A 26,250-nucleotide genomic window follows, 5' to 3' on the forward strand; every position below is an offset into this window, starting at 1 on the left:
CGTTAGATAATAAAACAATGGAAGTAAAACATGCAACCAAAAAACATTTTAAGAAATCAGAGCTTATAACTAATAGCAAACATTTACAGATATGATCATGTAAAGCCAAAAAGAATCATATAAAGTATAGAGCAACAACATTTTCATGTTTACAACATTTAGTTGTAAAAAGGCTAATAGCAACAGAAATTGTTCCAGGAACTAACTATTGTTTCTAACTCACTAACAACACACTACTACTACTCACTGTTTTCAACAAAGGATGTTCTGTTCTTGGACAAAAAACTAGATAAGGGAGGGTGCAATGCTTCTTCATACAATACGGTTGAGGCTTTTTTGGACTGCATTTCATTAGGGCCTTCGGCACCTAGAAAAGAAAATATTAAAGGTAGAATTTTTTTGTTGCTGAATTATTATACTAAAAACCAAGAGTTCTGTACCCAGAGGATAAAAATCTCACAAATGACAATCATTGAACTGTGTCTGATTGCTCAAACTACCCATTACTTTTAGTAACTATGAGAGAGGAAGATCCAGAACCACTAATACAAATTAAAAGTAAAGATTTATATCATACTACTTTTCTTTAGAAAAACAAGTGCCACAAAAACAGAAAAAAGATCAAAAGAACAGAACAGAGAGCCCAGAAATAAACCCATGTTTATATGGTCAATTAATCTACAACAAAGGAGGTAAGAATATACGATGGGAAAATAGTCTCTTCAATAAATGATGTAGGAAAGTAGACAGCTACATGCAAAAGAGTGAAACTGGAGTACTTCAACACACCGTACACAAAAATTACCGCAAAATGTATTATACAACTAAATGTGAGACATGAAATTATAAAACTTCCCCTAGAAAACACAGGCAAGTAATCTTTTTGACATCAGCTTTAGTAACATTTTTCTGACAGGTCTCCTCAGGCAAGGGAAACAAAAGCAAAAATAAACTATTGGGACTATACCAAAATAAAAAGCTTCTGCACAGCGAAGGAAACCATCAACAAAGTAAAAAGGCAAACTACTGAACAGAAGAAGACACTTCCAAGTTATATGTCTGATAAAGGATTAATACCCAAAATATATTTTTTAAAAAATGATGTAACTCGGGACGCCTGGGTGGCTCAGTTGGTTAAGCAGCTGCCTTCGGCTCAGGTCATGATCCCAGCGTCCTGGGATCGAGTCCCACATCGGGCTCCTTGCTCATCAGGGAGCCTGCTTTTCCCTCTGCCTCTGCCTGCCATTCTGTCTGCCTGTGCTTGCTCTCTCTCCCTCTCTCTCTCTCTGACAAAAAAATAAAAAAAATTTTTAAAAAAAAAAAAAAAAATGATGTAACTCAACACACCAGAAAAACCCAGATTAAAAAATGGGCACAGGCCCTGAATAGACGTTTTCCTACAGAAAACATACAGATGGCCAACAGACACAAGAAAAGGTGCTCAACATCACTAATTATCAAGGGAAATGCAAATCAAAATCGCAATGAGATACCACCTTATAACTGTCAGAATGGCTATACTGACAAAGACAAGAAATAACAAGCACTGACAAAGAAGTGAAGAGAAAGGAACTCTTGTGCACTGTTGATGGAAACGGAAATTGGTACAGCCACTACGGAAAACAGTATGAAGGTTCCTCAACAAAGTAAAAATAGAAATACCACATGATTCAGTAATTCTACTACCGTGTATTTACCCAAAAAAAAAAAACAAAAAAAAAACCCACTAATTTGAAAAGACATGTGCATCCCAATTGCAGTACTTATAATAGCCAAGATAGGGAAATAACCCAAGTGTCCACTGATAAATGAAGATGTGGTGTACACGTATGCATACATGCGCGCGCACGCGCGCGCACGCACACACACACACACACACACACACACACACACACATTACTTCATCATAGAAAAGAATGAGACCTTGCCATTTACAACATGGAGAGACTTAGGGAGTATGATGCTAAGTGAAATAAGTCAGAGAAAGACAAGTACAATTTCATGTACATATGGAATCTAAAAAACAAAGCAAATGAACAAGCAACAAAAGAAACAGATCCACAAACACAGAGAACTGATGGTTTCTATACAGGAGGAAGTAGGGAGAATGGGTAAATGGGTAAAGTAGAGTGAAAGGTATACAGGCTTCCAGTTATGGAATGACTAAGTCACAGGGATGAAAGGTACAAGAGAAGGAATATAGTCAATGGTATTATAATAATGTGTGATGACAAATGGTAGCTATACTTGTGGTGAGAATAGCATAACATGTAGTAGCCAAATCACTATGTTGTACAACTGAAACTAATGTAATATTGTATGTCAACTATGCTTCAATTAAAAAAATTACTAATATGTACTCTATGATTACATTTGAAAAGATACACACATGAGATACACATTTATGTATCTGTAAGGAAAGAAATCAAAATGTTAACAGTGGTTTTCTGTAGGTCAGGGGTTGGCAAACCATGGGCCAACGTCCAAATCTGACCCACCAACTGTTTTTGTAATTAAAAAAAAAAAAGTTGTTTCAAGATTTTTTTTTTTTTTTAATTTATTTGACAGAGAGAGATCACAGGTAGGCAGAGAGGCAGGAAGAGAGAGAGGGGGAAGCAGGCTCCATGCTGAGCAGAGAGCCCGATGTGGGGCTCGATCCCAGGACCCCGAGATCATGACCTGAGCCAAAGGCAGAGGCTTAACCCACTGAGCCACCCAGGTGCCCCAAGTTGTTTCAAGATTTTAAGTAATCTCTACATCCAATGTGAGGCTTGAACTCACAACCCCAAGATCAAGAGTCACACACACTACTGACTGAGCCAGTCAGGAACCACTGTAAATAGCGTTACTGGAACACACTCACATACAAAGAGGTGCTAGAATTGCAGGACACTGTTATGGGGATACATCTCTGAGCTAGAAATCTTGGCTGATACCATCATAAAAAGATTTATAGGTCAAATTGTTTTGTCTAATTTTTAAATGCTTAATATTTTTAATCAGCTTTATAGTATTACACCCAGAGCTGTATTAAAATATTTCTGAATATCTACTTTGTTCCTTCGGAAACTATACAGTACACGTACTCTTCACTAACAAAGTGGATTAAGGACTCCCCCCTCTCCAAATGACTATTTATGTCTTCTTCAATTTAATGAAAGACTTCACCATAAACTTATTCCTCACTTTGAAGGTATGTGTACTCTCCAATCTCACAGTTACCAAATGATCAACAGACATAATCACTACAAACAGAAATATTCACCTTGCACAGATCCCAAACTCCATGCAATTTATTCCAAGACACTGTGTATTTTAAAATTTCTGACATTCATTTTGTCTCTTAAAAGCCAGCAAAGACATCGTTTTGGGCTTTTCTTTTCCACAATCCAGTGCAACATGGCATTTTCACATCAAAATGTTTAAAAATATGTCCATCTCCCTCCATAACTTCTTATTTCACATGAAGAGCATCTGAGATCTAATGTTCAAAATTCATTAACATTGTCCACAATTTCTCTACTACCCAAAATGAATTTGTCATCAGCTTGACCCCAGGCTAATTCACTCTTACCTAGGTCCACTTCTTCTTTAGTTTCTTGGATGACCAAGAAACTCAATCTCTTTATTTCTGATGAAATTTCTCCTAAAATCTCATGCTTAGTTACCATCTGGAACTTTTGTCAGACTGAAAATGACACACTCAAATCTCTCCCCATAATTTTTAGATTGTTTTAAGGACATAGTGTTTTATTACTGGGAAGATTCTGAACTTGTCTACTGTAAGCATTAATAAAATTCAATTATATAAGTATACCTATATGATAAATGTATATAACATTTCATTAAAAAAGGGGGGGGGGTGGCCCTGGTAGGAAAAATTGGCTGAAGATGGTCAAAAGGTACAAATTTCTAGTTAAATAAGTAAGGGGAACACAGTATACAAGTAGGACAGATCTTAAAAGTTATCATCTCAAGAAAAAAAGAATTTCAACTCCCTGGTGACAAATGTTAACTAGACCTATGTCATGATCACTTCACAATATATGTAAACATAAAATCATTAGGTTGTACATCTGAAACTAACAATGTTACATGTCAATTTTACCTGAATTAAAAAAATGATTCACAGCCTAGGAATTGAAGTCTAAATAGACACCCACGAATGTATATGGTGACAGTTACCTGATAACTTAGATCCAAATATAAGAGGAAGTTACCATAGCCCTTTATGACCTCAAGCCCAAATACCTTATCCTAGCTTTTCTTTCAACCTTTCCTTTTGCCTTAATTGCATTATAATCTGAATAGTTAAAATCTGAAAATAATTCACTTTTTACAGATGCAACCTTTTTCTGTGGTAGTTGCTATCACAGAACACCATTTCTAAAATCACCATCCCTTCCACCTTCTGTCAATCCATCAGACTCTCTTCCTTCTAGAAACATTATCACCTACACTTCACTCTGGTCATTCCCTTACTTTGCTCCTCCCAGTAGCAAGTACGTCTTTAGTCTACTGTCTAACCTTCCAGACATAGGTTCTTTGAGCATTAATTCCTTGGAATTCAGTGTTTACTCTTTGGAATAAAAGTATTAATGCTGAAAGGGATTTCAGAGATGGTTTGTTGAATTCTCTGATTTAACACATTAAGAAACTGAGGCTCAAGAAAGACAAGGGCCTTGTCCAAAGTCACACAGCCAGTAGCAGAGTCTGCATAAAAATTTGGCCACTTGATTCCCAACTTAATATAATTAGTTCCTCTCTAGCATTCCTATTCTACCATTAAAAAACCCCTCACAACTTATTGCGTGCCTGGTGTTTTGCAAAGTTTTGGAATACTAAGATAAATATGAATGATTTTACTATATACTTCACTTATTTGTCTTATTTGTTGGCTGCCTCCACAAGTAGAATGTAAGCTCCACAAGGGAAGGGATTTGTGTCTCTTTTGGTTACCACTCTAACACAGGGAAGGCACTAAATATTTGCTAAATGAATATAACGTGGCTACTGTCCCTGAAACGCAGTGTACCTAATATACATACTCAAAGTTAACGATGCAACATGGGAATGCTATTACCAAAATAAGGACACAGGGCCGCACCGTAGAAATACAGAACCTTAGAACCTGAGTGAGACACATGGGGGAGGCTGGGCTTTGTAGGGTGAATTTGCCAGGAATAGGAAGGAAGGAAGAGCACCCCAGTAGAAGAAACAATATGATGCCAGAAAAAGAGCATGTCAACTAAGGTAGGCAGGACAGGGAATGGGATGTTAGGAGGACAGCAAAGTGGGAGGCTCAAAAGGGGTCTAAGAGATATTCAGATTTACTGTATATGAGCAGCAGACTATTAGAAATGTGGCCTGATGCCTGGCAGAAAAATTGCCACTGGATATACAGACTTGCTGGCTGAAACCATGAAAGAAGTGTGTCACCCAGTTTAAGAAACTACACTTAGGTAATCTGAATGTTGCATCCAGAAGTCTCTTCCCAGAGTATCAAGTCCCACATATTACATGACAAACTTGCATCCACCTGTTTGCCCATGTGTCTATGACTCCTACTTGACTGATTTCAGGTAACTGTTCACATTTAGGATAATGGTGGTATGCTCTTGGAAATTCAATTCTATCGAGTTACAGCTCTCTCTATTCTTCTCAACTATAAACATTCCTAAGTATAACTATTTATATTTTCATAGATATATGTTGAATAACAATAACTGTCATCTAACAACTTACCATTACTTCTGAGAGAAAAGGTGTGTGCCGTGTCTCCCAGTCTAATTATTTCACCGGTGGATTCTGTTTCATCTCCATCCCAAGAGGGGCCCAAAGCCTCAGATGACAAGGAGCACCTGAAAGAGTTCCCTTACTTACCTGGGGCCCAGCCTAAACACAGAGGGCCCCTCCCGAGAAGGACCCCGAGAGCTCTTCCAAATAGTCTGCCTAATGGGTATTCAGACTGTTCACTGTTATGTGCAGAAGAAGGGCAAGACACTCTCTTCTACTGCTTATCACTTCTTGCTGCTTGTCTGTTTTGTTTTGACATATATCAGTCAAGGATTAAAAGTGTCAAGGATTAAATGTGTAGGAGAATCCACACACACAGAGAACAATAAATACTGGATACTCTAAGGGTGTGGGAGTGGAGTCTGGGTAGGGTATTAATTTTGAACTAAATATTCTTGTGTTGTTTCATTTTTGCACTTTTTAAAAAAAATCTAATAATAAAAAATAAAGTCAGGGGCACCTGGGTGGCTCAGTGGGTTAAGCCTCTGCCTTTGGCTCAGGTCATGATCTCAGGGTCCTGGGATCGAGTCTCTCTGCTTGGCAGGGAGCCTGCTTCCTCCTCTCTCTCTCTGCCTGCCTCTCTGCCTACTTGTGATTTCTGTCAAATAAATAAATAAATAAATCTTTAATAATAATAATAATAATAATAAAGTCAGGAAATTCATCTTTTGGTGGTCTCCTTCAAGACATATTTTCCACAATGTACTATACGTAAAAGGAAAGCGCTGTCTGTGATTTTCAAATCAGAGCAACTCCATTAAAAAAAATGGAGAATCAGATATTTAAAACAAAGTAAAAAAAAAAAAAAATAAAAATAAAACAAAGTCATACCATCATATTCAACCTCTAGTTATAACTACCATCAAACCTGTAATGACATTGTATTTTTTCTATAAAAGTCACAGAAATTTTAAAACTCTGATATTTGCTGGGGCGCATGGGTGGCTCAGTTGGTTAAGCGGCTGCTTTTGGCTCCAGTCGTGATTCCAGAGTCCTGGGATCGAGCCTGCTTCTCCCTCTCCTTCTCCCTGCTGCCCTGCCTACTTATACTCTCTATCTCCATGTCAAATAAATAAAACCTTAAAAAATAAATAAATGAATGAATGAATAAATAAAATAAACTCTGATATTTGTTAACAATACTGATTTGAGGGTGCAGTAACCCAATAATTTTATACTGCCAATGAATGTATAAACCATCACATTTTAGAAAGCGACTGCTTTTAATAGCCTTATAATATTCATTCTCTTTGAGTTTAAAGAATAGCATAAAGAGTAAAGAATAGATAAATTACAGAATAGATAAAAGTATGTATCACATTTTTAAAAACCATAAAAAACACAGGAACAACCACCTCCAATTTAGAGGAGTGCTTTAGCCAATTATGAAGCACACAGATGAATGGTCTGTTATATGGTGATTAAAAATTATGACAAAAATTTTAACAACTTGAAGACTACTGATGTGTAAAACTTTAAAATGCAAAAAGCAAAAATTATATAAACAATATGACTAAATCCAAAAAAAACCCAAAATAGTAAAAAAAAACTAAAGTATAACAAAACATCAACAGTACTTATTCAGTTTTGAATAGCAGAGTTCATCTTTTTTTTTTCTGCTTGTTTTTTATTTCTCTGTACTTTCCAAGTTTTCTATAAGGAACATAAACTGTTTTGATGACCTAGGGAAAAATTTAAAAATAAGTAGGTGCTTAATACTGAGAATTAAGTACATACAACTCATGGTTCTTAAAACTCCCTCAGGAAGGTTTAAAATATGAGAAGGTAGTAAAATTTTTACACTAGTTTTTTGTATTTTGTTTTGTTTGTTGCTGCTATTCTGGTATATTGTGTGCCATTTCAATTCTTAGTAGAAAAAAAGCATAATTTGCTATCATTAAATTTATAGACACTGAGTGCTACCTCTCAAAAGAAACCCTTTTCCATGATGACTTGGATTCCTTAGTACTTTCTGGCTCTTCCAAAAGTTCTCCTTGATGGGATTCTTTAAAACTCTGTCCAGTTTCACCTGTTTAGAATAGGCAAAAACAGTATCAAAATCCCCCAAATTAATAATGCTATTATTATACTGCGGTAGGTAGGTAAGAACAGTAAGGCACCCTCATTCTCTCCTGGTAAACTGGGCTCTTGTGAACATGAAATTAGAAAGAACCAAATCATCACCTGTGATGAGCATATTACTTGGGTAACAAAGAAACAACAAAAGTGTTTAAAAGCAGGGTCTGCAGTTGTATTAGCAGTGTTTTCTTTTTCAGCTAGGTGGTAGGTCCATTCTCTATTGTTTGTAAACACCTTTCTATCTGTAAGGAATGTCTGAGGTAAGAGGACTAGGTTGCGGCTTCAGAACAACATGACTGTGTTAGCCTACCTCGGGCTCCAAAACTATCACTCCCCTAACCTAAGAGTAAGACTACTTCAAGGATTCAATGGAATTTTCCTTAAGATGATCACTCTTTTCTTCTACCCCAACATATCAGGGAAACAGACTTTCACCAGTGGCAGGAACTCACTAGCAAGGTAATTTCAGGAGGTATGTGGGTGAACCTCCTATGATACATTTCTAGAGATTCCTTCTTTGAACATCCACCTTCATTTTTTTCTATTGCTATATTCAACAAACGTTTTAATAATATTAGTTAACATTCATTGTGCATTTACTCAATTACTCAAGCTTGGCTCAGTGCTAAACTGAGAGCTAAACTTATGCATATCTACTTATTCGACCTTCACTGTAGCCATGAAAGAATTTCCGATGAGAAAACTGAGGCTTTGAGAGCTTCAAACAATGAGGGGCATAATGCAGCACTGACTCAAGACCTCCTTTCAAATTCTTTGTCCTTACAGTTTAAGTAAGCGATAATGCTAGCTCAGGTAACAGGAAAAAGTTGCTCTGTATACCTGATGAGACTCATGATAATAAAGATTTACTTCCCATTATTAACTGGCATTTTGAAGAATCTGCTCAGCTCTAGGTAATATTGCCATATCAACTTGGACCTGCAAAGGTGAGAATCAGACTTTAGAAAACACTGCCCAACTCAGGTACTACCACACAGGGAGGCCCCATCTGTGCAACTCCCTCCTAGCAGCCCTAAGTTCACCGCATTCTACTGACCTCCCCTTGAAATATCCCTTCTCTCCCCCTGCCTCAGCATTTCACTATTACCAGACTCACATGTAAGTATCTTTCAGTTCTGTGCTCCTCTCTCCATCCCCACAGCCCTATCCATGACCAAGCCATTATCATCCCTCTCCTACTTACAATCAAGTACTGCATTGGAAAAACTGCTGCTGTCAGTATAAAATTTTAAATCAATCTCCACCTAAAGGTAGTTTTCTACCTCTTAATCTTGCTGCTAAAATGACTAGAGCATCAAAATACCTACTGATAACCTTGAATTAGGTGAGTTTCACATGTCTTTCACTCTCCCCCCAATTCTCCTATAATGTTTTTATTGTAGAAGAGTCCCTATTTATCCATAGGGGATATGTTCCAAGATCCCCAAAGAATGCCTGAAACCATGGATAGTACTGAACACTATATATACACTTTTTCCTGCACCTAGACAAAGTTTAGCTTCTAAATTAGGCACATTAAGATAAACAATAGCTAATAATAAAATAGAGCAATTACAACAATATACTACAACAGTAGTTATAAAAATGTGGTCGCTTGGGGCGCCTGAGTGGCTCAGTGGGTTAAGCCTCTGCCTTTGGCTCAGGTCATGATCTCAGGGTCCTGGGATGGAGCCCATCGGGCTCTCTGCTCAGCAGGGAGCCTGTTTCCCCCCCTCCCCTGCCTGCTGCTCTCCCTACTTGTGATCTCTCTGTCAAACAAATAAAATCTTAAAAAAAAAAAAAAATGTCAGGTGCCTGGGTGGCTCAGTTGGTTAAGCCACTGCCTTCGGCTCAGGTCATGATCTCCGAGTCCTGGGATCAAGTCCTGCATTGAGCTCCCAGTTCTGCAGGGAGTCTGCTTCTCCCTCTGACCTTCTCTGCTCTCATGCTCTCTCTCACTCTCTCTCCAGTCTCTTAAAAAAAAAAAAAAAAGTGGTCTGTCAAAATATCTTATTGTACTGTACTCACCCTTCTTGTGAAGATGTGGGATGATAAAATACCTATGTGATGAGATGAAGTGTGTAAATGATGAGGCACTGCAATACAGCATTTGGCTATTATGACCTTCTGACAGTATGTCAGGAGGATCATCTGCTTCTGGACAGAAGATGACTGCAAGTAACTGAAACTGCAGAAAGTAAACTGCATATCTGGGGGGACTATTCTATGTATTTATGGCTGTCTTCCTGACTTGAGTATAGGTGTGAGAGCAATACACATGGCATGCAATTTTGAATCCTCCCAGGGTACGTGGGCTGGTACATATTGAACATACATTAAACACTCAAAATACTCCACATTTAGAACATTCAAAGTTTTTGAAATAAGTATCTTGTGTGGCAATTTTTCCTTCCTACATATACTTTTAAATCTTTTCAGCAATAGAGATAAAAGGTAGAAAACTATCTCTAAAGAGTTTAAGGTTAATTTCAAATGTTATAATCACAGTACAGGTCTCACCATCAACCATGTGAGAAGAATGATAAGCCTACCCAAATTTTTGTCTTCATTCATATTAGAATTTATGTTGGTTGCTACTGCTGCTGAAAACATGCTGGATAACTTCAAAATAGTAAATCCATTCTTACAGGGGTCATATATTACTCTAATCATGACATAGAGCATTTTTTACTCAACCAATCTCAAACCACTACGGTTCTTTGTTTTCTTTTCAATAACACTGCAGTAAAGACCTTTAAGCACTTTTCTTTTATATTATACTTCCTTAGGATAAATTCTTAGGAATTAGATAAATTGAGCCAAAGATAATAAAGAGCTTTTATATATTGCTGATCCACTTTAAAAAACCATAAGCCTTTTGGAAAATAAAATGGCACTATTAATCTTTATATTACCATTAAAAACCATAAAATAAAAACTTCACACAACAAATTGTTACAATTTGGGAAACTGGATTACCGGAAGACTAAAATAAAACGTTCAGGCTGTCACAAACCTAAACATAGGTTAAAGACAAAAACAAAAACGAAAACAAAAAACCACACATTACAATTCCTGTTAATGCTTTAGCAAAATCCAAATTTGTAACAAAAATAGCAGTTCTGACAGAAGAAATTATAGTCAATAATGTCATGCAATAATAGGACAATAGGCAATTTTGGCCAGAATTTAGCTATCATAGATTAGCTTTAAAGTAATTTATAAGCAATAACCAAACTGACAAAGGACATGGTGGCAGTCTAGGAGAGTTTTTCTCAACCACAAAGAACAGTAAGAATTGAGATTTAATTTATGATTAAATTTACCAGGTATACGCATTAGTGTTTCCAATTCCTATGAAGAAAAACAGGCAAAAAGAAAAAAGGCAAAAAGGGACAGGATGTAGAATGTAGAATATAAACCAAATCAAATTTCTATTTTTAAACTTACTTTTCTCATGAGATGTCTCACTGATGTGTTCTGTAAGATACTCCAGCAACCCATCAAATATTTCTAGCAGATTCTTAATAGATTCTTTATCTCCTCTCACTATATTTTCTCCTAAACACAGAATAAAGAGTTAATTAAAAATATTAACCAAGAAATTGAAAGCCTCATAATTTTGAAATGAATATAGCACCATGTACTATTCAAGATAAAAGAATTATAAAGTCAGGAAAAACAATAATATAAATAATAAAAACATGAATTTTCTTTCCTTTTTTTTTTTTTTTTAGAAGATTTTATTTACTCACTTGAGAGAGTGAAAGAGAGCACAAAAGCAGGGTGGGGGCAGAGGGAGGAGCAGACTCCTTGCTGAGGAAGGGATGTAGGCTTCTATCCCAGGACCCTAGTATCATGATCTGAGCCAAAGGAAGACGCTTAACTGACTGAGCCATCCAGGCACCCAAAAACATAAATTTTCTGAGGCCTGATTATATTTGAAGAAACAAAAGAAGCAGCCTTGAATATAACCTTTGATAATTGGCATATCCTTTCCTTTATCAAAAAACAAAGCAAGTGGACTTAAGAAAACATCCCCTAGTAACATGTATACCAATATATAAAGCATCTAAGCAGAACTTTATTAGGCTAGCAAAAAAAAATGCCAGGACAGAACACAGTTTCAGATTGTGAGATCCTACTTCTATATGGTAGCTTGTTCTGAAGATAATGGTAGCAGAGTAATATAAAAAACTTGTTGGGATACTTTTGCCAGGAATCCCTCATTTTTTCTATTTGTTAACTTCTGTTCATTTTGTATGCATCATGTCATTTTCTTAATTAGAAATTGCCAGTGCATACAAACTTCCAGTTTGTATAACTCTATATACAGTTTGTGTAACTTCCAGTTATAAAACAAGTCACAGAGAAAAAGGCAAAGGAAATAATGTCAATAATACTGTAATTAGCATTGTATTGTGACAGATGGTAACTACACTAATCAACAGTGAATACTGTATAATACACAGAACTGCTGGATCACTATGTTGTACACGTGAAACCAACATAACTTTGCAAGTCAACTACACTTCAATAATAAATAAATACTGAAATAAATACTGAAATAATAAATAGACTATCCATGCATATAAAACCCTTTTTTTTTAAAAGATTTTATTTATTTGACAGACAGAGATCACAAGAAGGCAGAGAGGCAGGCAGAGAGGAGGAAGCAGGCTCCTCGCTGAGCAGAGAGCCCAATGCAGGGCTCAATCCCAGGATCCTGGGATCATGACCTAAGCCGAAGGCAGAGGCTTTTTAACCCACTGAGCCACGCAGGCGCCCCTATAAAACCCTTTTTAATTTCACCTCACCCCCCACTTCTCCAGTCTAATCTCCCACCACATCCACTTTATACCCAGAAGTTAATCTTTAAACAATCCTTAGCACAATACCTGGCCCATAATAAATTTTTAATAAACGCTAAATTGAAATATTGACAAGAAATGGGTTGGTAAAAGCATGGAAAACTGGCATGCTTAGTGTCACCTAAAATGGACTCTAATCAACATAAGGTATGGACGGAATTTAACTTGAGACACCTGAATTGTCCTTCGGGAGAACATGCCTGCATTCTCAGTTCAAACCAGAAGTTCAAACCAGAAAGGGAGAGTCAAAATGGAAATTTGGCATTTGAGAGAATCTAGCCATTCAAAACTTGATGATGCAAAACAAACCTAAACCAGAAATGTGATGTTCAACAAAACTACTAGTACAGATGGACAACATTTGACAATTTTTTTTTCTGTTTAAAGCAAACAAAAATCTTGTTCTTAAGCCTTATGTTTTTCTGACTTAACAAGATACACAAGTATACCCCAAGGGCATACTCATAACTTCTCAGTTGCCAGGATGGGGAGCATCCTCTGCCAACCCAGCAACTAAGACCACCCGCCAGAATACAGTGCTTCGTGGTACAGGAGATATTGCTTTAAACAGAACACAAGGAGTAAAAAGATGCTTTGCCGTATACCAGAAGAGGTAAGCAGTTTTGCAACTTTTCATGGGGCAGGTTTGAGTTGTCGGGAGTAGCTCTGCATTAAAAAGTTATATATGCAGATACAACCTTGCTACAGTAGGTTTAAAAAGCACAAATACCAGAAATTGCCCTATTCAAGTGATAAAGCAATTCCAAATTGCAAAAGAACAGGAAAACCCTTGGATTATCCTTCAAAATGAATTATCTCCAAACAAATTTACCACAGTCACTCAGAACTGCACTCAAAAATTTAAGCCAGAGTATTTTCCGAAAAGTTCGTCATCAGTATTAAATTGAGAGATGTAAATGACCTATCCTGATTAACATTTCTCTCTCTTAACTGTCAAAGAACAAACCAATAGTGTAAGCCTTCTCTTAGGGATTCAAATATAGTTTCAAACCCACAGATTCCCTCTCTTCCTTAGCCTGGAATAATTTACTGAAATAATCCTGTCTTATTATATAAAATATAAAGATTTATAAATATATTTAGTAAATTTGGCTTTAGAATACAAGTATGATATACTTTACTTTGGAAAAAAAGTTCACAATTTAGTTTTACTTATTTTGAATAGACAATATATTAATGGGATTTAAAATTCAGAAAGTGCAGGGTGCCTAGGTGGCTCTGTCAGTTAAGCATCTGATTCCTGATTTTGGCTCAGGTACTGATCTCAGGTTTTGAGATCAAGCTCCAGGTCAGGCTCCACACTGGGCGTGGAGCATGCTTAAGACTTTCTCTCCTCTCCCTCTGCCCCTCCTTTGCATTTATACACACACATTCTTTGTCTCTTGCAAAAATGAAATAAAACAAAAATTAAAATTCAAAAGTGCAAAAGATATATAATGAAATCTCATCCCACCCTCATCCTGTAGTCCTGAAGTTCCTCTTATTGGAAGCAATCAGTATTATAGGTTTCTTGCACACGCTTTGAAATAGTCCTTTTGCAAGCAATCAACTGCATATTTACTCTCCTCACCTTTGTTTTCTACAAGTAGCACCATACTCTGCACATTCTTCTGACACTATATACACTGGAAACTGTTGCACTAACATGAAACATTTTACATAATAGCATCATCAAAAATCTTTCACAGTGGCAGTGTAATTCCATGTATGGAGCAACCATAACGTATTTAACCTGTCCCTATTTAGTGGACATTTAGATGTTGCTGATTTTTACCTACTACAAACAAGCAGCATATTTGCTTTAAAATAACTAAATAACAGGGCACCTGGGTGGCTCAGTTAGTTTAGAGTCCAACTTGATCTCAGCTCAGGTCTTGATATCAGAGTCTTGAGTTCAAGCCCCACATTGGGCTCCAAAAGAAATAGCAAAACAAAAAAATATAATAACAAAACAATGGGGTGCCTCGGTGGCTCAGTAGGTTAAGCAACTGCCTTTGTCCCAGGATCAAGAGGACTGCATCAGGCTCCTTGCTTGGCAGGGAGTCTGCTTCTCCCTCTGACCCTCCCTCTTCTCATGTTCTCTCTCTCTCTCTCTCCCAAATAAATAAAATCTTAAACAACAACAACAAACATACTTCAGATGACCAGCTAGGATACTCACAGGTCCATCACAACTCAATGTTTGACTGTCCTTTAAAAAAACTCTCAAGGATGGGTGCCGTAATTCTACCAGTCAATTGTCTTGGCTCAGTGTTGCCATTTGGTCTATTTTATAAGCTTACTCATTTGGTTAACTAAACCATGTACAGAATTCTACCTAATAAATTATTTTAGTAAAATGCAAAATTATTTAATGGTTAAGTATATACCAACCTGTTATGTGAGACAAGCTGACTTGTAGGTAATCCAAGGCCAGTGAATCAATTACTGCTTGTACATTGTGAGCTTCATCCTCTTGACTCCTGGGAATAGCTATGAGGTCTGTGGAAAAAAAGCTACATAATTTTTCATCTGAGGGCCCAAGTTGTCATGGTCTTTGACCAGGCTTCTAAGTGAAGTTAACTGCTACAAGAGCAAGCTCCACGCAAACAGAACAGGCTTTTATAAAGTACAGATAAAGCTAACAGAGCCTGATTTCTATCTATATAGTACCTCTCTTAGCTGAATACTTAGTCAATCAACATATAAATGAACATGCTCTACAATAAGCACCGAACTACAGAAAGATAAAGAGATCCTTAAATTCAAGGAGATGCTAATACTCTAATAAGGGAAGCAATACATGAAGTGAGACTTTAACCCATAATCGTGGGCTGCTTTTCATGAGAGAGAAAAAACCCACAACAGGTACAAAAGGAGAGTTCTTGTACATTTTGTTAAAGCAGCCTAGTAGGAATTACCGGCCTAATGATTTAAAAGGTCAATATACACCACACTGAGGAAAGATATTAACATCAACTTATATTTAGAATTTCTCCACTAGTATTGAGGAAGATGAATACTTAACCAGGGATGCAGGACAAACATCAATTTGTATCTGTAATACTGGTTAAATAACAAGACTCAACAAGTTTCCAAGTTCCACTCAATTTTAGAACCTTTGAAGATACATTTACAGAAAATGTGTCACTTTCATAAAGTATTAGGCATAATTAAAATGACCCAGATCACGCAAACATGATTTGACCAAGGCTATTACTATGTCTGGGTCTCATTAAGGTACTTAAGATAATGAATACAATAGTTAGATAGAAATAAAGATATAAACAAAGAAAAAAACTCAAGATTTTAGAACTACCATAAGATCTAACTGAAGGCTCTCAAAACTCCTGGCCTAAGATGTAGTCACTATTACTCCCACTTTTTAATACCCTTACCTGGTACCTTTTCTCCCAAAATGGATTGGTAAAGGGCAATAAAAACATTAGCATCACAATCTTCTAGTTCTCGTATCCTTAGGTGTATATGACATTTTAAAAGAAGGTTATTGGCAACGATTATCCACTCTGTCAGGAAAGGAAAAAGATCAGCCTTAAATAGCACTAGAAAAAGTCAACCCCCAGGAAGATAGACATTGAATGATGTAGAAGATAAAATATCTGATTACTGTAGAAGTTCAAAGACCCTCTGAGGCACGATTTTTGAAAATACTTAATTTCTTAGGATGACTTCCAGAGTACCAGAATTTTAATGTGGTCAAAACCATGCTGCAAATCCAGCTTTTACTGGATCTTTATTTTTACCTCTTTTCTTATTTTACCAGCTATACCTAGCTGTTTTTATTTAAAACATACAAGTCAACGGGAATATCTGTCATAAACGAGACAGTTTGTTAACGACAGTTGAGGTTATCAGACACTAATTAGTAGATGCTGCTTCAAATTCCCAACGGTATTAGTCATGTTTTTACCCAATTATCTCGTACAAGTCTGAATTTCTCTGGTGCCCAAATAGGTGGTGATTAACTTAGGCTGTTAAAATCTGAAATAATGACACCAACAGTACATGTTAGTTTTTTTTTTAATTACATTTAATGAATAAGAAATAAAACACAGAACATGCATAAAAACGCCCCTAAATTCAGAACTAGCACATTACCAACACTGTTGAAGTTTCCTGTGTACCACCGCACCTCACCCCAGATACGGTAGGAATTAGCAAGGTTACTTCAAGACTTTCTCAAACTAAGGTAATTTAAGGAAGTCTGACTTATTCGATCCCTGATATACCTGGCGACTAAGGAGAAAGTCCTTTTATTCTATATTTGACATATTCAGCATGTTCTAGAAATAACGATGTGTGGGGTCAAGGCACGCTATCTCCCTCTCCCCAAGCCCACTTCTCACAGCTGACCAAACCACGACAAGCGGTTTGAACGGTGTCCTGAGGAAAGGAAAGCGTCCCAGACAACCCAACCCACTCGCTCTTCAAAAAGCGGTTGCTAGACAAAGCCTGTAACTCCAGAGGGCACTGAGGAGAAAAATCTACCACTAGTCTACTTTGGCAGGAGCGTTGGCAGATCTTCAGACTGCCGTTCCCCAAAAGTTTAATGCACAATGCACATGCAGGTATGGCCTCAGTCTCCACAGTTCAAGAACCAGAGCGCGCGCTAACAGCGGCTGCGTTCCCCAGAGAAATACAAGTCCCAAGAAGCAGCTTTTTGACTGCCCTTTTTGCAGCCAGGTTGTAGGCGCGCTGCGCGCCTCGCCACCGGGTCCTTCTCTCCACACCCCACAATCGCGCTCCACAGCCTCTAAGCTGAGCGACAGTGAGGCTAAAACACCCACAGAAGCCGCTCACTACGACGGGGTGTCTGTCACCAGCCCCGCGGGCAACCCAGACTCAAGGAAGTTCAGCCAGATGATTCAATATAAAAGGGGTAGGGACGTTCGGGGACTTAAATGGCTTCAGTCCACACACACCGGGGCTCCGAGCCGAGACTCACCAGCCTCTGAGCCAGCCATGTCATGGAGGCGGGTCACCGCTGGACCCCCAGCTGGGCGCGCGGTGGACGGAGTCCCGGAAGGGCCTCAAAGCGCAGACGCACTGCTAAGGTGGGGGGGGCAAACGAAACTAAAGGGCAGTGGGTGAGAGGGGGAGGGACGTTAAAACGGCTTGTCGCTGCTGATTGGTCATCACGGGAACACTTCCTATCGCAGCACGAGCCGAGGCGGCGGTTTGTGGGCTCTGGATACCATTCTCCGCGGGCAAGATCCCGCTAAGGGATTCTCAGGTGGGTGGGTTTGACAGCCCGGGTCACTCAGCAGCCCTGGGCGGTCTCCCGGGGGCATTAGTACGGCACTTCCGGTGAGCTATTTGTTTCGTATTCCTCCGCCGACGCCAAGTGGCGAAGTAGTGCGGTTCGCTTAGCCGATGGGCGGGAGCAGCCACGTGACAATGTCAGGCTCCGCCTTCCCGTCTCACTTGGTTAGGGGCGTGAAAGCTCTTTGAAGACGTAAACATCTCCAAGTGGGCAGAGTGGGTTGGCCTGTGCTGGCCATTTTGTCGGCTGGGCTGGACCTGGGAAAGGGCGGGTGGCTTCCTTGAGGGGTGGAAAGACGAAAAAAAGGTGAAGAGGAGTGTGTAGGCTGAGGCATCTCAATGTAGGTGGGCCCAGCTATGAAAGGGACCTCAAACCCGGCCACTCTGAAGGAGGGGGAGGGGGGGGTGGGCGAGAACATGGCGGATCCCGGAACGCCGGCGGGCGTTGCGGCCTCTGCGCAGGGGCGGGGTGATTAGGTCATAGAGCGGCTCCCAGCATTCTCTGCGGCGGAGGAGGCGGTCCAGGCTATAAAACCGGCTGCCGGGACGCGGCCGGCACCTCATTCATTTCCACCGGTCTCTTGTAGAGCAGTTTCGGCTCCTGTCATCGCTGCCCCTCCGCCGCTGCCGCCCCCGCAAGGCTTTGCTATCGCCAAAGCCACCTGCAGCGACTTGTCGCACCCGATTCTCTCCACTTTGTTCCCCACCAACCGCAACCATTGACGCCATGTCGGGTTATTCGAGTGACCGAGACCGCGGCCGGGATCGAGGGTGAGTATGGGAACGGACTTGTCAGGCCCGGCAGTGGGGGATGGGAAGCCGATGAAGGGGGCAGCGGGTGGGGGCGGCAGGAATTTGCCTTTTTTGGTCTATTGTTAGGCTTTATTAATCGAAGGTTTTTGACATTTTGGTACCTGTCCAAAACTGAGTGAGGGATGTTTTCCTGTTAACGGTCTCCAAGCTCGCCTTTTGTTGGCGGGGGGGAGGGGGAGGGTGTCGAAGCCCCCCCCCCCCGCCCCGACGGTAGAGCAGCTGTTGGGAAGAACTCGGAGGAGCGTATTTCGGTGGAAGGGAAGCGCGACGCTTCCAGGAGAACGAAGTCACCGCTGTTCGGTGCATCTTTTCGGGAGGTGTTTTAGGGGCCCCGGGAGTTCTGTGGTAGCCGAGGGGGTCGCCTCCGAAGCCATTGATGCGGCGGGGGCAGGAGGGCGGCCGGCACCGCGGGAATCGGCCATGTGGCTGAGTCGCGGGTACAAAATGCCGGCGTCGGACATGGCGGCGGCGCCTTTGTTACCCCGCCCGGCGGAGGAGCTCAAAATGGCAGCGTCGAGAAAATGTGGCGCAGAGAGAAATGCGAGACAAAGGGGGAAGCGCCGCCCCAGCGGGAACGCCGCCCGGTCCGGGACTCCTCCCCCGGTAGTTGCCAGCTCCTCCTCCGTTTTTTCTTTGCGTTATATAATTTTGCTATCTTGATCGGGAGCGCTTCCGCGGGATCCCAATTCGATAGGCTTGCATAAGTGTCTTTGAGACCACCGTCCTTGTTCTGGTCTTATTGCTGGTGCTGTCCCATTATTCTTTAAAGCCAAAGCTGTTTTGCTTGAAAACAGCTGATAAATAGCGTCGCTGTTAAGCATTTTCCTTGTATTATCTATCTCCTAGACATTTAATTCTTAAGCTCACGGGAGAGACTAGGGGCCGCAAGCTGTTGCCTATCCTTGTAATCTGAACTTCAGGCGTTTGGGGAGCCAGTTTCCGACGTGATAAATCCCGGGCTGTTGACTTGGCTTCAGTATTGTGTATTGGGGACAACGGGAAGTGAGGGAGATGGTGCTAATTGTGGCTTTTGAGATCATGGCCGTCAGTAAGGACAGTGTTAAGCCTTAAACCTCAAAGTCTCTCATTTACCTGCAGTGTGTCCCAAGGGACAGTAAGTCTATATTAAACTGCTTGGTAAACGTTTGAAAATACGAGTAACTTTTTTGTTTTAATTTCAGGTTTGGTGCACCTCGGTTTGGGGGAAGTAGGGCAGGGCCCCTGTCTGGAAAGAAATTTGGAAACCCTGGGGAGAAACTAGTTAAAAAGAAGTGGAATCTCGATGAGCTGCCCAAATTTGAGAAGAATTTTTATCAAGAACACCCTGATTTGGCTAGGCGCACAGCAGTGAGTAATTTCACGTAGCTTCATTGGGTTGTAACTCAGTAATTGTTTCTATCTAGTACGAAAAAATATGAACAGAGAGGTCTTGGAAATGACCAAACTTAGGGGAAATTAATGCTTTCTCATAGTTAAGAGGTGGTACTTTGGAAACAGGTGGCTTAGAATTTTTCTACTTAGAATGGTTAAGTATTAAGAGTAATTGGTGGGTCTTGTGCTGTGTGGGTTTTCCATACGTGGATATAGGTTTGACACAGACTTAAAGGTTTATTAACCATTTAAAAGGGGCCTCCTGGCTGCATATTAGTGAAGGTTGTTGTGGTACTTACTAGATTATTATAATCTGTTTTATAGCAAGAGGTGGAGACATACAGAAGGAGTAAGGAAATTACGGTTAGAGGTCACAACTGCCCAAAGCCAGTTCTGAATTTTTATGAAGCAAACTTCCCTGGTAAGTGCTAGTTTTGAGTCCCCCTCCCCACCCCCCATCCCTGCCCTTTGTTTCTCTTCTTTCTCTTGGCTTCACTAAATTTTACTGAATTGTTCGTAATTGCAGCAAATGTCATGGATGTAATTGCAAGACAGAATTTTACTGAACCCACTGCTATTCAGGCTCAGGGATGGCCCGTCGCTCTAAGTGGATTGGATATGGTTGGAGTAGCACAGACTGGATCTGGCAAAACATTGTCTGTAAGTATGGGAGAATTTTGTAGTTGGAATCTGATTATGTGCTAGAGAAAATGGATTAGGAATAAAAAGAAACCAGAAGACTTTTAATTTAATTCTTTTTGTTCCCCCACCCCAAATAGTACTTGCTGCCTGCTATCGTCCACATTAATCATCAGCCATTCCTAGAGAGAGGTGATGGGCCTATTGTAAGTACGCTTTTTTTCTTAACTTTTGTCAAGCGGTACAATGCAGGGATTTGTAGAGTACATCAAGTAATTCTCGTGGTCTTATGTGGAGATGTTAGTTGTCTCACGTTAATTTAGCTGGAGAGAAAGCTACCTTCATCATATTTGAGTATTGGACAGCAAAATCAATGATCTACCGGTGTAATGCCAATCAGTTAGTTTAAAACTAGGATCCAGGAGTCTGCTAAAACCCGTCCCACTTTTTGTTTCTCTTTAGTGTTTGGTGCTGGCACCAACTCGGGAACTGGCCCAACAGGTACAGCAAGTAGCTGCTGAATACTGTAGAGCGTGTCGATTGAAGTCCACTTGCATCTATGGTGGTGCTCCCAAGGGACCACAGATTCGTGATTTGGAGAGAGGCATGTAACAAAAATTCTGTTTGTCACAGTTGGTGCTGGAAGTTTGAGATGTCATAGTTACATCTATGTGTTTAATTGAAGGTGTGGAAATTTGTATTGCAACACCTGGAAGACTGATTGACTTCTTAGAGTGTGGGAAAACCAATCTGAGAAGAACTACCTACCTTGTTCTTGATGAAGCAGATAGAATGCTTGATATGGGCTTTGAACCCCAAATAAGGAAGATTGTGGATCAAATAAGAGTAAGTGCCTTTAAAAATGTTTTATTTTCAAAGTTAGCTCACAATTTATTCTTGAAGTAAAATGCCTTTTTTTTTTTTTTTTTTTAATCTCAAATTCTTTAGCCTGATAGGCAAACCCTAATGTGGAGTGCAACTTGGCCAAAAGAAGTAAGACAGCTTGCTGAAGATTTTCTGAAAGATTACATTCATATAAACATTGGTGCACTAGAACTGAGTGCAAACCACAACATTCTTCAGATTGTGGATGTATGTCATGATGTAGAAAAGGATGAAAAGTGAGTTTTCCATAGAAGTTTTAATTCTAAAAACTGACCATACGAACTTAGGAGTTACCCTTTTGTAGGTTATCTTAAAAGTGACTTTTAGTTGGGTGGGATATGAATTTGTTCGTTTAAAATTAGTCTGTCCGTCTTCCTGAAAAAATGTTTTTCTCTATTCACATAATTGGTTATCACTATATTCGTAGTATTTCTTTAGGTGAAGGACTGTGCTTTGTGGCTTAAAGACCAAGGGTGGTTGCTTGATAATGTTCATGGCAGGTGTTTTTACTTGTAGCCATGCAAATTGAAGGTCGTGCTTCAGTGACCATAAATGTGTGGCCATAACCATGGACTACTTCTAAAATTCACAATTTTTTTTCCCCAAGACTTATTCGTCTAATGGAAGAGATCATGAGTGAGAAGGAGAATAAAACCATTGTTTTTGTTGAAACCAAAAGAAGATGTGATGAGCTTACTAGAAAAATGAGGAGAGATGGGTATGTGGGCTTCTTCGTTGAAGCAGGTGTATGAGAACTGCGTTTAGGGGGAGGGGCAAACCGATAAAGAGTAACGGATTTGAATGTCCTGGAAGACCATTATCTGGTATAAATAAAACTGCATACATTAGGTGAAATTAAAGGAATTGATGACCAGATAGGCAGTAGACTAAAACATATGGGATTTCAAATATGAGCCCACTAATAATGGTTTCTCTTTAATGTAGGTGGCCTGCCATGGGTATCCATGGTGACAAGAGTCAACAGGAGCGTGACTGGGTTCTAAATGGTTAGTCACATGAAAAATTTCTTTTCCCTAAGCCTGGAATTCTCAGATTATTTATGATCCTTTCTCTTTCACAGAATTCAAACATGGAAAAGCTCCTATTCTGATTGCTACAGATGTGGCCTCCAGAGGGCTAGGTTAGTAAAAACTCGAATTCATGGCTTGGTTTCCCAGAAGATCTCCATATAACTTTTTTAAAGAAAGTTTATTGCTTTCTTTAACCTCTGCATTTTTTCTAAGTTTTTTTCATATAAAGGTGCAGTCTTTGTGGCAAGGCCTAGGCATGACAATCGGAGGACTCGAGGGGGATGGAGGACTAGTGATCGGCTGGCTGCTTCCAGTCGATTAGAGAGGTGAAAAGCTGAAAGTGTGCCAGTAATCTTCAAAAGGCAGAACATACCACCTCTGCCCCGTAAACTGTTCTCTCCGGGGGAAAAAAATGGAAGTTATCCTCACAGTTCACTGCCGTGGTATTTCTTCTGTCCCATGCTTTGCATGACTGCCATGGTACAGCATTGTTTCAAACTGTTTACTGTGATCTGTGGGTCTTTGAGTTTCAGTGAGTTTGCTGAAATGTTGAAGAAATATTTCCAAACTTCAATGTTCAATGAAATTTTTGTTCAAGTTTGAAATGGAGAGAGCAGCTTTAAAAGGTACTAAGCCTTTTACAAATTGGTGAGTACTGGCACATGAGATCTAGAGCAGGAGCAACTTCTCACACTTAGTGGGAAAAGAAAGCAGTGCTTTGAAAGTTCCTCCCTCACCTACACAGTAGTCGTCATGTCGAGACCTGCCAGAGAGAGACACATTCTCAAGTGAATCCTGGCTTCTTGGAAGCGCTTGCCTAGACGAGACACAGTGCATAAAAACAACTTTTGGGGGACAGGTATGTTTTTCTTGCAGCTGCGGTTGTAAGGTCTTGGCAAGACAAGCAGTGTGGCCAGAATTTTGAACTTCTGATGAGTGTGTAACACAAAGGACCGCGTACATTTTTGTTTAAAGGTCCTCAAAATGAGCACATGAAGAGGTTGCTGTGAACCTTTAAGTGGCCCTACTGCGCAGAAGCATTCAGATGTCACTTGATGATCTGTAAGGGAACTTGCTGGTTTGGGAGTACGCTAGAGAACACACGTCCTTTTGACAGGCTCTTTATCATTGGGTGGGGTAATGAGACAGGTAGATGGTGTGTGCTTCCCCCCCCCCTTCCAACATCAATGGTATTCCTACAGAGAATGGATAACCATTTTAACTGTATTTTTTGCAGCCCGTACCTTCTTGGGAATACAATTGTCTAACTTTTTATTTTTGGTCTGGCTGTTGTGGTGTGCAAAACTCCATACATTGCTATTTTGCCACACTGCAACACCTTACAGATGTGGAAGATGTGAAATTTGTCATCAATTATGACTACCCTAACTCCTCAGAGGATTATATTCATCGAATTGGAAGAACTGCTCGCAGTACCAAAACAGGCACAGCATACACTTTCTTTACACCTAATAACATAAAGCAAGTGAGCGACCTTATCTCTGTGCTTCGTGAAGCTAATCAAGCAATTAATCCCAAGTTGCTTCAGTTGGTCGAAGACAGAGGTTCAGGTAAGACCAACCTTCATTAAGAAAATGTTGGTGATTTGGGGTCACATGATTGTCTGCACGAATCCTTTAAATGGGAGTGGCGGGTGAGTAAAATCTTCAATATGAAGCTGAGAAAACATTTCACCTGTAGAGTGAATAGAGCTTTCCTGATTCCTTCTGTGTTCGTAATGATTGGTGCCATGGAAATAATTACCTTGCAATTTTTTTTTTCTTGACAGGTCGTTCCAGGGGTAGAGGAGGCATGAAGGATGACCGTCGGGACAGATACTCTGCGGGCAAAAGGGGTGGATTTAATACTTTTAGAGACAGGGAAAATTATGACAGAGGTTACTCTAGTCTGCTTAAGAGAGATTTTGGGGCAAAAACTCAGAATGGTGTTTACAGTGCTGCAAATTACACCAATGGGAGCTTTGGAAGTAATTTTGTGTCTGCTGGTATACAGACCAGTTTTAGGACTGGTAATCCAACAGGGACTTACCAGAATGGTTACGATAGCACTCAGCAATATGGAAGTAACGTTCCAAATATGCACAATGGTATGAACCAACAGGCATATGCATATCCTGCTACTGCAGCTGCGCCTATGATTGGTTATCCAATGCCAACAGGATATTCTCAATAAGACTTTAGAAGTATATGTAAATGTCTGTTTTTCATAATTGCTCTTTATATTGTGTGTTATCAGACAAGATAGTTATTTAAGAAACATGGGAAATGCAGAAATGACTGCAGTGCAGCAGTAATTATGGTGCACTTTTTCGCTATTTAAGTTGGATATTTCTCTACATTCCTGAAACAATTTTTAGGTTTTTTTTGTACTAGAAAATGCAGGCAGTGTTTTCACAAAAGTAAATGTACAGTGATTTGAAATACAATAAATGAAGGCAATGCATGGCCTTCCAATAAAAAATATTTGAAGACTGAATTAAGTGGAAATTGTACTTTATTTTACATATATAATGTCATGTAAAATTTTGCTTAGATGGTCTGTTTTTTTAACCATGAAAACTAAATTGACTGCTCCTTTCTATAATTTTAGGTTTGGGAAGTGGGGAGATCAGAAGGCACTTCTTAGAATGATCTATTTATATTGCAAGGATTAAAATGAGATTGAGTAAATTTACAGTTGTAGGCTAAATTGCATTAAGGCTCTCTGTCAGTACCTCATCAGGTGAGTCATTTAATAGCCTAATGGTTAGCAGAATGGTGAAGTGAGATTAAAATAGGGAAATCAGCTGTATAGCCCCACCCTCAAACTGCTCAAGTGTGAGAGCAACATGGATGGACTTTATTCCTTTGAAAAAATTTTATCATTAAAGCTCCAAATAACTTGCTTTTTCAGAATAGTTTATATTCTTGCTTTTGGCTCTATTGTAAATTACCAAAATGGTGAACAAAGCTAAAAGACTTCACACCTTTTAAGATCTTTGGCCAAGAGCTAAGTTTGAATCTGTATAGATTGTAGTTTTCAGGCTCTTGGGGCACTTAACTGTAGTTACACTGGGAATCATGAATGTCTTAATGATAATTCAGGGAACTCTAGGGGACTTCAAACTGGAGGGTCTATAAATATTCAAACAAAATCCCGTCGAAGTTAATGTTTAACCAAGAGGAAGCACCATAACCAAAAGCACAGTGACTATTGTACAAGTCATCTTACTTGGTCAACATGGTTTTTTATTGCTAGAAAGGTCATGGGAAGAGGGGGTGTTGTTTCAGATTTAACTTTGGCTCACCAACCTTTCTAATACTTCATTTCAGTAATGACTAGAAATAGGTCTGGATGTCTTCCCAGAGAGTCTGGTATATGTTCCTTTTTGTCAGGAGAGGAGAGGTCTTCATGAGGCTTCATTTAAATTCTGATTATTATACTGAGGCTTTAATTGGTGTCAATGCCTTATCTCTAAAATG

General features: G+C 39.6%; 2 protein-coding genes across 6 annotated transcripts in view; one reads left to right on the forward strand and one right to left on the reverse strand.

The window, feature by feature from the left end:
• LOC111158108 (centrosomal protein 95) overlaps nucleotides 1-18,329 on the reverse strand; it is a 42,134-nt gene extending 23,805 nt beyond the window's left edge. Inside the window, exons 1-7 of one of the 4 annotated variants that reach the window (XM_022519954.1) lie at nucleotides 17,713-18,329; nucleotides 16,145-16,273; nucleotides 15,141-15,248; nucleotides 11,326-11,436; nucleotides 7,720-7,825; nucleotides 5,746-5,861; nucleotides 248-367 (exon numbers count right to left, since the gene is read on the reverse strand). In XM_022519954.1, coding sequence (XP_022375662.1) covers nucleotides 248-367; nucleotides 5,746-5,861; nucleotides 7,720-7,825; nucleotides 11,326-11,436; nucleotides 15,141-15,248; nucleotides 16,145-16,273; nucleotides 17,713-17,731 — 709 coding nt within the window. In that variant the 5' untranslated portion in view covers nucleotides 17,732-18,329. Of the gene's footprint in view, nucleotides 1-247; nucleotides 368-5,745; nucleotides 5,862-7,719; nucleotides 7,826-11,325; nucleotides 11,437-15,140; nucleotides 15,249-16,144; nucleotides 16,274-17,712 lie in introns of those variants that run through there. The other 3 variants (XM_022519958.1, XM_022519955.1, XM_022519956.1) reach the window with 3 other exon arrangements.
• Nucleotides 17,976-25,264, forward strand: LOC111158109 (DEAD-box helicase 5). Of its 2 annotated transcripts, none has more exons than XM_022519960.1 (14): nucleotides 17,976-18,000; nucleotides 18,622-18,800; nucleotides 20,024-20,189; nucleotides 20,538-20,634; nucleotides 20,740-20,873; nucleotides 20,993-21,058; nucleotides 21,315-21,456; nucleotides 21,538-21,698; nucleotides 21,801-21,973; nucleotides 22,345-22,455; nucleotides 22,683-22,744; nucleotides 22,819-22,878; nucleotides 24,115-24,339; nucleotides 24,558-25,264. In XM_022519960.1, exons 2-14 carry the CDS (start codon nucleotides 18,757-18,759, stop codon nucleotides 24,959-24,961), a joined length of 1,845 nt encoding a protein of 614 aa, XP_022375668.1. In that variant the 5' UTR covers nucleotides 17,976-18,000; nucleotides 18,622-18,756; the 3' UTR covers nucleotides 24,962-25,264. The 2 variants fall into 2 exon arrangements, with proteins under 2 accessions (XP_022375668.1, XP_022375667.1); XM_022519959.1 differs by lacking the exon at nucleotides 17,976-18,000 and adding an exon at nucleotides 18,246-18,336.
• The last annotated feature ends 986 nt before the right edge of the window (nucleotides 25,265-26,250 follow it).

This window comes from Enhydra lutris, unplaced genomic scaffold (assembly GCF_002288905.1).
Source record: "Enhydra lutris kenyoni isolate GAN:26980312 unplaced genomic scaffold, ASM228890v2 scaffoldscaffold57, whole genome shotgun sequence".
In the NCBI taxonomy this organism is placed as follows: domain Eukaryota; kingdom Metazoa; phylum Chordata; class Mammalia; order Carnivora; family Mustelidae; genus Enhydra; species Enhydra lutris.